This window comes from Gekko japonicus, unplaced genomic scaffold (genome assembly GCF_001447785.1).
Source record: "Gekko japonicus isolate JY-2015 unplaced genomic scaffold, Gekko_japonicus_V1.1 scaffold946, whole genome shotgun sequence".
NCBI lineage: Eukaryota > Metazoa > Chordata > Lepidosauria > Squamata > Gekkonidae > Gekko > Gekko japonicus.
In genome coordinates, this window is record NW_015162506.1 from 202,087 (window position 1) to 215,811 (window position 13,725).

Below are 13,725 nucleotides of genomic sequence, written 5' to 3' on the forward strand. Positions count from 1 at the left end.
CGGGGGCCGATTCCGCGGGGGCGGAAATCGGACCTCCAAAGCGGGGGGAAATCAGCCCCCCCCCGGGGGGATTTGGCAGCCCTAGCCCTAGTTGAGGCAAGTTAGACGTCCCTGGGTCCGGGGACTACCAAAAAGTATTGATTTGTGGACCTCAGTGCCCTCCGGGGCTCATATAGGGAGAGGGGGTCCAAAGGTATGCTGGCCCCTGGCCGTATAGGGCTTTAAAGGTGAGTACCAGCACTTTGAAACAGATCTGGTAGTATACCCTGTTGGGGTTCGTTCTCCATTCTCGGCTCCACCCCCAAATCTCCAGGAGTTGGCAACCTTATAATCAACCTCTCCTAAGAGAGTTGCCAGGCCTAGGTTGGGGAATACCTGTAGATTTTGGGGGTGGAGCCTGGGGAGGGGAGGGACCTCAGCAGGTATAATGCCATAGAGTCCACTCTCCGAAGCAGCCATTTTGTCCAGGGGAACTGATTTTGCTGGAACAGAGATCAACTGTAATAGCAGAAGACCTCCAGGTGCCACCTGTACGTTGGCAACCCTGCTTCCCAGAGATGCCACTCCCTGGCGGGATTCAAGCAGCCGCTACACCGACGGGAACGAATCTGTGCATGTTGAACCTCCTCCCCGCCCGCGAGGTTTTCCACAGGCCCGAGGGGCCCCATAAACAGCCATAAAACATGGCTTCCGAGGCAGCAGCGTGTGTGTTTTTTTGCGATGCTGCTGTTGCCAGGCAACCGTGGAAAGCTCACCATTGCTAATCTGACTCTGCATGAGGGAGGACGGAGGAAGGCCCGTGCCGATGGCATCGCTAAGGTTGCTCTGTGAATGGAGAGACGGGTTGGATGCGCTCTGAGTCATTCCTCCGGGGCCCAGGTTCATGTTTTGCGTCGGCGGCTGCAGATGGGAAACAAGAAGGCATTTTCAGTGAGAGGGTTTTTTGAGTGGGGACAGGCCGGGTTTTTGTGTATTTGGGGAAAGGGCAGAATTCCGGCTGTTGTTGTGATCGTTCTTTATTCAGGTGTGAATCAGAACGAATCCGCTCACAAGTTCCAGTTGGCGGTTGCCGGCGAATCAAGAGCTCTGGTAACGTAGCGCATACGACCGCCTCTTTTACCTAAGTAGAGCCGGCAGAATCCCAGGTTGGGAGAAAATGGGCAATCGGAGTTTTGAATTCAAAAGATCACATCAGACGGCGAGGTCGAACAAAGGGGGAGGCGTACACACTCCAGAGCGGTGGGTAAAGGTGGCCGTGCCATTTTATAATCTATTTTAACTAGAAGGGATTCTGTTGTGGGATGCAGAAACGTACAAGCAAAGCCCCGAGTCAGTTGTTGTTTTTACCCGCAGGTGGGAGCTTTGCGAGAATTTAACCAGGCATTTCGCAAAACAGGCAGAAACATTCTAGGTCCTATTGTTTCTTTGTTTACTTTATATCCTGCCTTTGTCCCCAACGGGGATCCAAAGCGGTTTACATCACTCTCCTCTCCTCTTTTTTATCCTCACAACAACCCAGTGAGGTAGGTTAGGCTGAGAAAGGGTGACTGGCCCAAAGGTCGCAGGGCAAGTTTCTGGCAGAGTGGGGATTCGAACTTGGGTTTCCCAGATCCTAGCCCAAACACTAACAAGTACACCACGCTGGCATTTAAATGCTTCCCTGTGACTTCCCTGGCCTGTCCAAGGGCCAGCTTGCTCAGGCTCCCCGTAGCCACGTGGTGCCTGGGCAAGCCAAGGGAAGGCATGGGGGTGTGGCCTATTATGCTAATGAGTTTCTGCTGTTGGGTGTGGCCTGTTATGCTAATGAGTTTCTGCTGTTGGGTGTGGCCTGTTATGCTAATGAGTTTCTGCTGTTGGGTGTGGCCTGTTATGCTAATGAGTTTCTGCTGGGCTTTTTCTACAAAAAAGCCCTGCTCAAGTCTGTGTGATGCAGTGATTAGACTAGGCCTGGAAAGGTTCCAATCCCTGTTCTGCCATGAATACCACTGGGTGACTGTGGGCCAGTCAGCGTCTCTCAACCTAACCTACCTCACAGGACAGCTGTGTGGATGAAAGATAGAAGATGATCTTCTGTGCTGCCTGAGGAAGGATAGATAGTAAAAGGATTCCCCCCCCCCCATACAAATATTGACGAAATGATTTTTGCTCAAAGTTATTAGCATCTTTAAATGCCACCCAGTTATCTGATTTTTATCCCACCCTTCCTCCAAGGAACTCAGGGTGGCTGACAGGTTTCTCTCCACCCCATGTCGCTATCACAACAACCCTGTGAGGTAGGTTAGACTGAGAGAAAATGACTGGCCAAGGTCATTCAGTTGAGCCTCAGGGTGGAGTGGGGATTTGGATTTGTGTCTCTCCATTCCTAACCTCACACTTTAACAACCAACCAATACATGCAGGTAGGCAGCCGTGTTTGGTCTGAAGCAGCAGGACGAATTTTGAGTCTTAACGGTGCCACTGGACTCAAAAGTTGTTCAACCAACACATGAACACTCATCAAATTATGTTTGGCATGTTGTACTTACAGCTGGAAGCAGGGACTGCATATTCTGGTTCGAATCTGCTATCGTTGCCAAGTAAACCAGGTTTCTGTGCAAGATTTGTTGATATCTATAGGCAAGAGAAAATGACTTACGTTTGGAAAAGATGAACTAGGAGGAGGAGGAGAAATTGGATTTATACTCCACCCTTCAATGCTCCCTCTAAGCTATAGAGTCTTCTGAGCAAAAATTCTTCCTTGTGAGCTACTGGCATTAAAGTTGTGAGCGAGTGATTTGGCTACTGCATAAAATTACTTTGCTCTGGAGCCATCCTTCCTGAGCTAAGACAAAAATGTGTGAACCGGAGGCTCAAAAACGGTGAGCTAGCTCACATTAACTCAGCTTAGAGGGAACACTGCTGACAATCCCCTTCCCTTCCCCTCCCAACAACAGACACCCTGTGAGGTAGGTGGGGGCTGAGAGAGCTCTTTCGAGAATTGCTCTGAAAGAACTCGTGACTGACCCAAGGTCACAAAAGCAGCTGCACGTGGAGGAGTGGGGAATCAAACCCGGTTCCTCCAGATCAGAGTCCGTGCTCTTAACCACTGCACCAAACTGGCTCTCCATCCTTTCATAACTCTTATTAGTTCTCTGTCTCTTCCACATGATATCAGTTCATATCTAATTTAACTTGCCACTGGTATTCTGTATGCAGATGCTGAATTTTTGTGCGGGTTCAGAAGGAACTGGGCTGCTGGGCTGTACCACTTCAGACTGTAGGCTGAGCTCCTTCGACTGAATACTTCTTCACAAAAAACAAAAACAAAAACCAACAAAAAACACTCATCCACTAGGGTTGCCAACCTCCAGGTAGTGGCTGGAGACCCCCTGGGATGACAACTGATCTCCAGTTAACAGAGACCAGTTTCCCCCCGGAGAAAATGGCTGCTTTAGAGAGGGGGGTTCTATGGCATTATACCCCATTGAAATCCCTCTCAGGTTCCACCTGGAGCTGGCAACTCTACCCTCCAGACAGAAAACGAACATGGCAGGCAGAAGGGATCTGGCCTCTTTCTCCTTGATAAGCTAGGTTTCTATGGGCAGGGGGATCCCACGGATGAGCGATCTGCCGTACGTGCCCTACACCTGCAGGCTGCAGTGGTATAGAGCACATGCGGCTTCAGCTCCAGGAGATTTGTCATCAAATGTTCTCTCTGTTTTGAAAAACCAAACAACAACTGAGCAGAGCCTAGATTTGCACTTAGGGCCTAGTGGGAGAATGCGCTGAGCCCTCCCATCCCTGCTCGGTTTCAACGATCGAAATTGCTTTCACAGCCCCTCCCCAACAGTGTTGTTCGCCTACAGACGGAGGTCTAATTGCTAAAGTTAGTGATGCGCAAGAAAACTGTCTGCTACGCTGTGGCTGAAAACCAAAACAAAGACGAGATGTGTCGGTTTTTTCTCCAGAGGGGCTGCCAGTGTCCCTGCCTGCTGAAGTGAATATAGCTAATGGTTGCCAACCTCCAGGTGGGAGCCACAAATACGAGATCACGGGAGGAAGTGGAAATCCAAAAACAACATCCGTGACAAAAATAACAAAGAGTCAATAAAGATATGTCGCAAAATCATTTACTGTAGTAATTCTGTAGGAAATTCTCTTCTATAATCGCTCACCTGCTAACAAATGCTGCGCAATGTAAACAATTTGTTTCACAATATTTGCTTTATCTGAGCATGTAGCAATCACAATTCTTATCAATTACTACTTATCAACTCTTGAAGGAAACATTCCATGTTGACTCTCTAATAACAGAACCCAAGGTCTTCACAATGTATTAGCTGGATTCTAGAAGCCAAACATAAAGTTGGGTTCTGTTATTAGAGAGTCAACATGGAATGTTTCCTTCAAGAGTTGATAAGTAGTAATTGATAAGAATTGTGATTGCTACACGCTCAGATGAAGCAAATGTTGTGAAACGAATTGTTTGTATTGCGCAGCACTCGTTAGCGTGTGAGCGATTATAGAAGAGCATTTTCTACAGAATTACTATAGTAAATGATTTTGCAACATATCTTTATTGACTCTTCGTTATTTTTTGTCACGGATGTTGTTTTTGGATTTCTTCAACCTCCGGATGGGGGCTGGAGATCTCATGGAATTACAACTGTTCTCCAGACTGCCAAGAGAAAATGACTACTTTGGAGGGTGGACGATATGGCATTACACTCCTCTGAGGACACTCTAGGTTTCTCTCCTCCACATGTTAGTATCACAACAACCCTGTGAGGTAGGTTGGACTGAGAGAAAATGACTGGCCAAGGTCATTCAGTTGAGCCTCAGGGTGGAGTGGGGATCTGAATGTGTGTCCCCAAACCCTGCCTTCCCCAGGCTCCATCCCAAAAACAAGAAACCAAGGGTACACAGATTGTGGGGTTATTCACTGACAACAGGGATAGTGTAATAGGGCTAATAGAATGTGCATCCTTGAAGTGACCAGTTCCCTGTTTTTAAAAATAAATAAAACTTAGGTGATGTTCCTCCAGAACCCGGCTGGGGATGAAATGCACTTTCTCCGAAAGGTTTACTCCAAAATCAGCAGCTTGAGGATTCCACCTTTAAAAAGAGCAGGGGTCATGTCCTGCGGGAGCGCACAGAAGCAGAGCTCCGGCAGCAAGGAGCCCAGGGGGCGGGCACATGCAACAAGCCCTGCCCCCTGCTCCCAGCAGCCCTCAGTCAGGCCACAAGGAGCAAGAAGCAGCTAGGTAAGTTGCAGAGTTCCCGTTCCGCCCCCACCTGCCTTTAGGTAGAAGCTCTCCCTCCTCTGCGAGGACAGATCTGCATGCCCCCCCCCAATAGCTAGCAATCCAAAACAGTCCAGTGGAGCCTGAGCGGTGGGTGTTGCCTTCTGACACACTTCCGGTGATGTCAGGGGGAGTGGCATATGCAAATAAGTTATGCTAATGAGCTCCTGCACCTCTTTTCCTACGAAATCAACCCTGAAAAAGAGGAAGGGATTCAGGAGTCCTCAAAATAAGAGGATCCTCCTGGCCACTCCTGGCTGATGGCCACCAAAGAAGCAGCAGCCCAAATAGCGGTTCAACAAGCATTAAATACTCACTGAGTACATTCTGCTGTTTTGCCCTTGCTCTGATAGTCCATAATACACTGTATTAGGTGGTGGTTCTCATCCAACATCTGCATGAAAGGGGAGAGAGAAAGAAAGAAAGATCAAAGAAATAAAAAAGATCAAAGAAAAAAGATCAAAGAAAGAAAAAAGATCAAAACAAAAACATGGAGGTTTTTATCCTTTTATTATGCAAAACTTTCTGCAGTCTTTGTTTCCCACATGATCTTTACGCATGTGTATCAATCGCTGTTAAAATGCTCGGGAATGGTGAACACGTGAAGCTGACTTAAACTGGATGAGAGCATCCGTCTGTCAAGGTCAGGATCTTCTCCTCAGGCTGCAGCTGGTCTCCAGGGTCTCCGGTCTTTCGCGTCACTTCCTGCCAGATCCTTTTAACTGGAGAGGCCGGGGACTGAACCTGGGACCTCCTGTGCTACGCCAAGCAGAGGCTCTACCACTGAGCCATGCGCCACTCCCCCCCCCTGCCCCGAATGAACACGTAAATGGAATTAGTCAGTGGAAGAAGTGATCTCATAATTAAATCATGCCCTAAAGCGATGCCTCCACCAGGGGTGCAGAACACTCTCCTGAATAATTTTATTCCCTAAGGAGTTTGGTTGTGGGCAACGCTCCCTCTAAGCTGTGGAGTCTTGTGAGCAAAAATTCTACTTTGTGAGCTACTGGCACTAAAGTTGTGAGTGAGCGAGCGATTTGGCTGCTGCATAAGATTAGTTTGCTCTGGAGCCACCCTACCTGAGCTAAGACAGAAATGTGTGAGCTGGAGGCTAAAAAACTGTGAGCTAGCTCACACTAACTCAGCTTAAAGGGAACACTGGCTGTGGGGCGTTTTTTCCCTCATCAAAAGAAAATAAGACTAAAGGGGGGGTATGATAGAGGTTTATACAATTATGAATGGGGTGGAAAAGCGGACAGAGGAAACTTTTTCTCCCTCTTCCTTGATAATAGAATACGCAGGCCCACTATGGATTCGGTGGGCAGAAGATTCACGCCGAGCGAAAGGAATCCTTTGCAGAGTACAATATTAACTTGCGGAACTCACTGCCACAGGATGGGCACTAGGTTAATTGGCTTTGAAAGGGATTTGGATGCACTCATAGAAGAGAGGTCCATTGGTGGATATGAGCCACAATGGCTCAATGGAACCTCTGTGTTCAGAGGCAGCGTACCTGTGAATAACAATGAAGAAGAGAAGAAGAAGAGATTGGATTTATACCCCGCCCTTCACTACCCAAAGGTGTCTCAGAGCGGCTTACAATCTCCTTTCCCTTCCCCTCCCCACAACAGACACCCTGTGAGGTAGGCGGGGCTGAGAGAGCTCTGACAGAAACTGCTCTTTTTTCAAGGACAGCTCTTATCAGAACTACGGCTTGCCCAAGGTCATCCAGCAGTTGCAAGTGAAGGAGTGGAGAATCAAACCCAGTTCTCCCAGATTAATGCCGGGGGACAGCAATGGGGGAAGCCTTGATCTCCATGCCCTGCTTGTAGGCTTTTTGGGCATCCAGTTGGCCACTGTGTGGAACAATATGCTAGAACAGATGGGCCACGGGTAGGGTTGCCAAGCTCCTAGTGGTGCCTGGAGATCTCCCGGATTTACGACTGATCACCGGATTAGAGAGACGAGTTTCCCCGGAGAAAATGGCCGCTTTGGAGGGCAGACTCTATGGCATTATACCCTACTGGGGTCCCGCCCCTCCCCAAACCCCGCCCTCCCCAGGCTCCACCTCCAAAATCATGTATTTCCCAACCCATAGCTGGCAGCCCTATAACCCAGGCCCGTAGCCAGGATTTTTTAGTTTGGGGGGCCTTTTAAAAAGTCAGGGGGTAGCGAAATTCGGACGCAACCCCCACACGCTGCCCCCCCCAAGCATTTAAAGGGTCCCTTTAAATGCTTTGAGGGGAAAGCCAGGAGAGCCGTGCGCGCCTGCACTCCGAGCCATGAATTCGCAGCTTGGAGTGCAGGTGCGCACAGCCTCCCCTGACTCCTCCCCAAAAGTCGTGGGGCCCTAGGAAGAAGTCAGGGGGGCAGGCCCCAGGAGGCCCCATTGTAGCTAAAGGCCTGCTATAACCACTCTCCACCACGCTGGCTCTCAAAACTGGTGGTTGGTCCATCTAGCCCAGTATTTCACCTGGCAGCCGGTCTCAGCAAAGGTCTTTCTCAGTCCTTTGCAGCGGAAGATGAAAAGGACCGAGCCCGGAGCATTCTGTGTGCGGAAAGTATGTGGCATGGGCTTCTGAGCAGGTGAAGGTTCTGTGGAGGGAGAGGCTCCATGTCGCAAAGTTCTGTGCAGGGTGCAGATCACATCTGCACACTCTCCTCCCCCCCCCATAGGGCCCTTATCAATGTAGGTCAAGCTAGCCAATATTACGATTGGAGTGCTGGCTGTGCTTCAGGCTGCCAATCTCCAGGTGGGGACTGGAGCTCTCCCGCAATTGCAATCGATCTGCAGGCTACAAAATTCGCCAATTAATTAAAACGTTTCCCCACTTCTCTGCGCAAACGGCCGCTTTGGAAGGGGGAGTCCATGGCATTATACCCTACCAAGGTCCCTCCCCTCCCTAAATCACTCTCCCAGGCTCCACCCACAAACCTCCAGGTATTTCTGAACCCAGAGTGTGCAACCCACATTTTGCCCCTCATGCAACTTTGTGCTTAGCACAACAGCACCACAACTCGTGACATGATTGAACGGCAGTCATTCGTTCATTTGAAAGACCAGCTCCTCCCATGTGTCCCTGTGTGCCAACTGCAGTCATCAGACAGTCATTCGTTGGCTATCCCGCCACTTTGGGTGGCCCAGTTGGCATGGACCAGAGGCAGGGCCTTTTCCGTCATGGCTCCGGCTTTGTGGAACAGGATTGCTGAAGAGCCACTCCTTGGAGATCTCCAGAAGGCGCTGCAAGGCCTGCCTATTTGTCAGGGCTTTCGAGGGAGTATCTTTTCAGGGTGGAAGAGGGGTAAGAGATTGGGAGATCTGAGAGACTGACCTGATGCTCCAGAAAGGGAACCACTGAGGACTGATTATTGAATTATTGAGAGCCAGTTTGGTGTAGTGGTTAAGTGTGTGGACTCTAATCTGCGAGAACCGGGTTTGAGTCCCCACTCCTCCACTTGCACCTGCTGATGTGACCTTGGGTCAGTCACAAGCTCTGGCACAGCTGTCCTTGAAAAAGAGCAGTTTGTATCAGAGTTCTCTCAGCCTCACCCACCTCACAGGGTGTCTGTTGTGGGGAGGGGAAGGGAAAGGAGTTTGTAAGCCGCTCTGAGACTCCTGAGACTCCAAGTGAAGGGCGGGGTATAAATCCAATCTCCTCCTCTTCCTCTTCTTCTTCTTCTTCTAATCTGGAGAACAGGGTTTGTTACCTCACTCCTCCACATGAAGCCTGCTGGGTGACCTTGGGTCAGTCACAGTTCTCTCAGAGCTCTCTCAGCCCCACCTACCTCACAAGGTGCCTGTTGTGGAGAGAGGAGAGGAAGGGGAGGAGATTGTAAGCTGCTCTGAGACAACTTTGGGTAGTGAAGAGCAGGATATAAAACCAACTCTTCTTCATTTATTTATGCCCTGACTTTCTCCCCGATGGGGACCTGAAACAGCTCACATTGTTCTCCTCTCCTCTGCTCTATCCTCACAACCGCCCTGTGAGGTAGGTTGTCACATTGTTCTCCTCTCCTTTATCCTGACAACCGCCCTGTGAGGTAGGTTAGGATGAGATCGTGTGACTGGCCCAAGGTCACCCGGCAAGCTTCCATGGCACAGGGAGGACTCGAACCTGGGCCTCCCAGATCCTAGTCTGACGCTTTCACCGCTACACCAGACTGGCCACAGAACTTTTCCTTGTCTCTGTGCTGCTAATAGGGCTGCCCGGCCGGGTTCCCCTGCCCCCCCAGCCACCAGCAGAGGATGGGGGGGGGTAGAGGTTTGCCAGATCCAGGCTGGGGAAATCCTGGAGTTTTGGGGATGGAGCGTGGGAAGGACAGAAACCTCAGTAGGGTACGATGGCACAGAGCCCACCCTCGAAAGCATCCACTTTCTCCAGAGGAACTGACCTCTGTAGTTTGGAGATGTACTCTAAGTCTGGGAGATCCCCAGGTCCCACCTGGAGGCCGGCACCCTTAGGTGCGAACCTCCAGGTGGGGCCTGGAGATCTCCCAAAATTACAACTGATCTCCAGGCAACAGAGATCAGTTCCTCTGGAGAAAAGGGCTGCTCTGGTGGACTATATGGCCTTGTACCCCGCCCAGGACCTGCCCCTCCCTAAACCCAAGGAGGAGGAGGAGGAGGAGGAGGAGGAGATTGGATTTATACCCTGCCCTTCACTACCCAAAGAAGTCTCAGAGCGGCTTACAAACTCCTTTCCCTTCCCCGCCCCACAACAGACACCCTGTGAGGTAGGCGAGGCTGAGAGAGCTCTCTCTCTCTCTCGAACTGCCGTTGAGAGAACAGCTCTGAGAGAACTTGTGACTGGCCCAAGGTCACACCAGCAGCTGCACGGGGAGGCATGGGGAATCGAGCCCGGTTCTTCCAGATCAGAGTCCGCGCGCCTAACCACGACACCAAACTGGCTCTCCAAATCTCCAGGCTCTGCCCCTGCAAATCTCCAGGTACTTCCCAATCCTGAACAGGCAGCCCTATGCTTTGTTGCCCGGTTGACAAGCAAAAGAATATCAGCTCTGCCATCGGGAAAAACGGGAGACGTGCGCAAGTACGCATCCCTCTAGAATTCTGTGCCAGAAGGGCCAGCTGTGCCTTGCGACAAGTAGGCGCTGCAAAGATCGGTCTTCTTGCTACAGAGACACTTCTCCGCGTTAAGCATGCTGGGGGTAGCGGCCGGAGGAACAGCCATATGGAGAACAGCTTGAAATCTGCGTGGATGACGATACCGATGCTGCAGTCCAAAGGAGCATTACATCCTCCATGCGTCCATGCCTCCTCGGAGAAATCCCCGCCCCCGAGAAGAAAGATTTTGCCGAACTGTGCTTCGGTGAAATGACGCTTAGGAGCAACTCAGAAGCTATGATTGAAAGATCTCTGCCTCAGGCCATATTCTAGAAAAAGACTTGCTGTTTCCAGGTACTGCTGCTGGAAGGGCAAAGGGGGGGAATGCAAAGGAAACCGAAGGCAACAGAGACAGGATATTTTTATTTAAGTAATGTCTAGGAATGCAGGGGGGAAAAAACCCCAATTGTTTTCTGGCTTTTTTTCTTTTTTTGAGATTCAGAATTACACAGCTGCAGATTTTATACCTGGAGAATTTGAGGGGTGGAGCCTGGGGAGGGCGGGGTTTCGGGATGGGAGGGGCATCCATGGGGTATAATGCCATAGAGCAGGGGTGGCCAAACTTGCTCAATGTAAGGACCACACAGAATAAACGTCAGGTGTTTGAGAGCCCCAAGACGCGAAAAGATATCACACACGTTTTTATTAAAAATATGCACAATTGCTTTTTATTAATATTAAATGAGACTGTCAAAAATGAAAACAAAAGGGGGTAAAAACAGATACTGAAGACGATATTTATTTGTCCAATGATACTTGTTTGCTAATGATATTTATTTGTCAGAGAGAGGGGGAGAGAGAGATGGAAGGAAGGCAGGAAGGCAGGAAGGCAGGCAGGCAGGCAGGCAGGAAGGAAGGAAATAGATGGGAGGGAGGGAGAGGATGGAGAGAGAAAACATGGCTCCTCTTTGCTTCCCCAGCTGCCCTGTGTATATGTGTGAAAGAGCCGCGTGTGGCTCCCAAGCCGCAGTTTGGCCACCCCTGCCATAAAGTGCACCTTCCAATGTGGCCTATTTACTCCAAGGGAACTGATCTCTGTCCCCTGGAGATCAGCTGTAATCCCAGGGGAACTCCAGTCACCACCTGGAGGTTGGCAACCTAGAGTCTAGGGTTGCCAGGTCCCCTTGTCTTGCCAGTATGGGGATCTGGGAGGTGTTCTGGGAGTGGGTGGGGATGTCCCCAACACGCTGACGTCACCCAGAAGTGACATCATTGCATCAGCGGCATCAGGGGTGAGTCTCTGGGTTCTGGGCAAAACTCTATGGTAAAATCGGGGTCAGACCATAGAGTTTCCCCAAAAAACCAGAGCATCATCACACAACGTCCCTGACGTGATAACGTCACTTCCGCATGACATCAGCGTGTCGTGGATGTCATGTTGTCGGGGCATTGCTGCTTGTGGGTGGGGTTTCCCCTGCTAGCCAGCCGGCCAGTGGCAAGCAGAAGCCCCCAAAACCGGGGGATTCCCCACCTGGACCTGGGGAACGGAAACCCCAGCGGGGCCTGGAGATCTCCCCGAATTACAGCTGCTCTCCAGAGCAGTGTTCCCTCTAAGCTGAGTCAGTGTGAGCTAGCTCAGTTTTTTTAGCCTCCGGCTCGCACATTTTTGTCTTCGCTCAGGAAGGATGCCCCCAGAGGAAACTAATTTACGCAGTAGCCAAATCGCTCACTCACAACTTTAATGCCAGTAGCTCACAAGGAAGAATTTTTGCTCACCAGACTCCACAGCTTTGAGGGAGCATTGCTCCAGACCATAGAGTTCAGTTCCCCTGGCTGCTCTGGGGTGCGGACTCTATGGCATCACATACCCGCCCTCAGGCTCCGCCCCCAAACCTTCAGCAATTCCCCCACCCAGCGTAGGCAACCGTAAGGGAGATAGAACCTGGGGACCTTTGCATGGAAAGCAGATACGTTTTTCACTGAGTAAGGTTGCCAGGTCCCTCCTGGCCGCTGGTGGGGATGGGGGGGGGGAAGGTTGCCAGATCCAGGTTGGGAAACTCCTGGAGATTTGGGGGTAGAACCTAGGGAGGAAAGAGATCTCAGTGGGGTACAATGGCATAGAGGCCACCCCTCCAAGACATCCATTTTCTCCAGGGGAACCAATCTCTGAAGTATGGAGATGAGCTGTAATTCCTGAGGGTCCCCAGGCCCCACCTGGAGGCTGGCATCCCTACCTCTGAGCCAGTGTTCCCTCTAAGCTGAGTTCCCTCTAGCTCACAGATTTTCAGCCTCCGGCTCACAGATTTTTGTCTTAGCTCAGGAAGGATGGCTCCAGAGCAACCTAATTTATGTAGTAGCCGAGTTGCTCACTCTCAACTTTAATGCCAGTAGCTCACAAGGTAGAATTTTTGCGCACAGGACTCCACAGCTTGGAGGGGGCATTGGTCTGAGCCGCAACCCCTCCCCTGAAAGCCAATTCACAAGAGTCTAGTACAGGGGTCCCCAACAGTGTTCCCTCTAAGCTGAGTCAGTGTGAGCTAGCTCACAGTTTTTCAGCCTCCAGCTCACACATTTTTGTCTTAGCTCAGGAAGAGGATGGCTCCAGAGCAACCTAATTTATGCAGCAGCCAAACCACTCGCTCACAGCTTTAATGCCAGGGGCTCACAAAGTAGGATTTTTGCTCACAAGGCTCCACAGCTTAGAGAGAGGGAGCATTGGTCCCCAATCTTTTTAGGCCTGAGGGCACCTTTGCAGTTCTCACGCTGGATGGTGGGCACAACCCCAAATTGGCATGCGTAACTCTAAAAGGAATTCTTCAACATTTCAGCAAAAGCGCTGTTTAACAGGACACCTTTTAAAATGATCACAGTGTTCAAAATAATTTCTTGCATACATACAGCTGCTGCCGAAGCAACTTCTTAAAAATCTGCACAGGCAATCGGATCTCCAGTGGCCAATCAGAACCCCTGCTGGCTAAAGGCCTCCCCTGGCCCAGCCCACTTTCTAAGAACACTTGGTGGGCTGCAGGAACCGTCACCCACGATCACCACATTGGAGAACTCTGTTCTAGTCCATCATATTCTAGTATGTCCCCACTACTGGACCTCCTGAGGGCACCTGGTATTTTTGGCCCCTGTGTGACCCAGAGTGTTGGACTGGATGGGCCATTGGCCTGATCCAACATTGGCTTCTCTTATGTCCTTATGTTGTAAGAGAACTAAAACTGGGAGTACACAGAGGAAGCTGTGCAGAGAAGAAGCAAACATGGTTCTCGATGGATCCTATGAAGCTAATGGTCAAGAATACGGTTGCCAGCTTTGGGTTAGGAAATACCTGGAGATTTTTGGGGGGTGGAGCCTGGGGAGGGCGGGGCTTGGGAA

At 50.5% G+C, this 13,725-nt stretch overlaps 1 protein-coding gene across 1 annotated transcript in view; it reads right to left on the reverse strand.

Moving 5' to 3' along the window:
* SS18L1 (synovial sarcoma translocation gene on chromosome 18-like 1) overlaps positions 1-13,725 on the reverse strand; it is a 58,489-nt gene that overhangs the window by 34,263 nt on the left and 10,501 nt on the right. The window contains exons 2-4 of the mRNA XM_015406140.1: positions 5,600-5,676; positions 2,526-2,610; positions 756-900 (exon numbers count right to left, since the gene is read on the reverse strand). Of these exons, the coding sequence (XP_015261626.1) occupies positions 756-900; positions 2,526-2,610; positions 5,600-5,676 (307 nt within the window). The remainder of the gene's footprint in view (positions 1-755; positions 901-2,525; positions 2,611-5,599; positions 5,677-13,725) is intronic.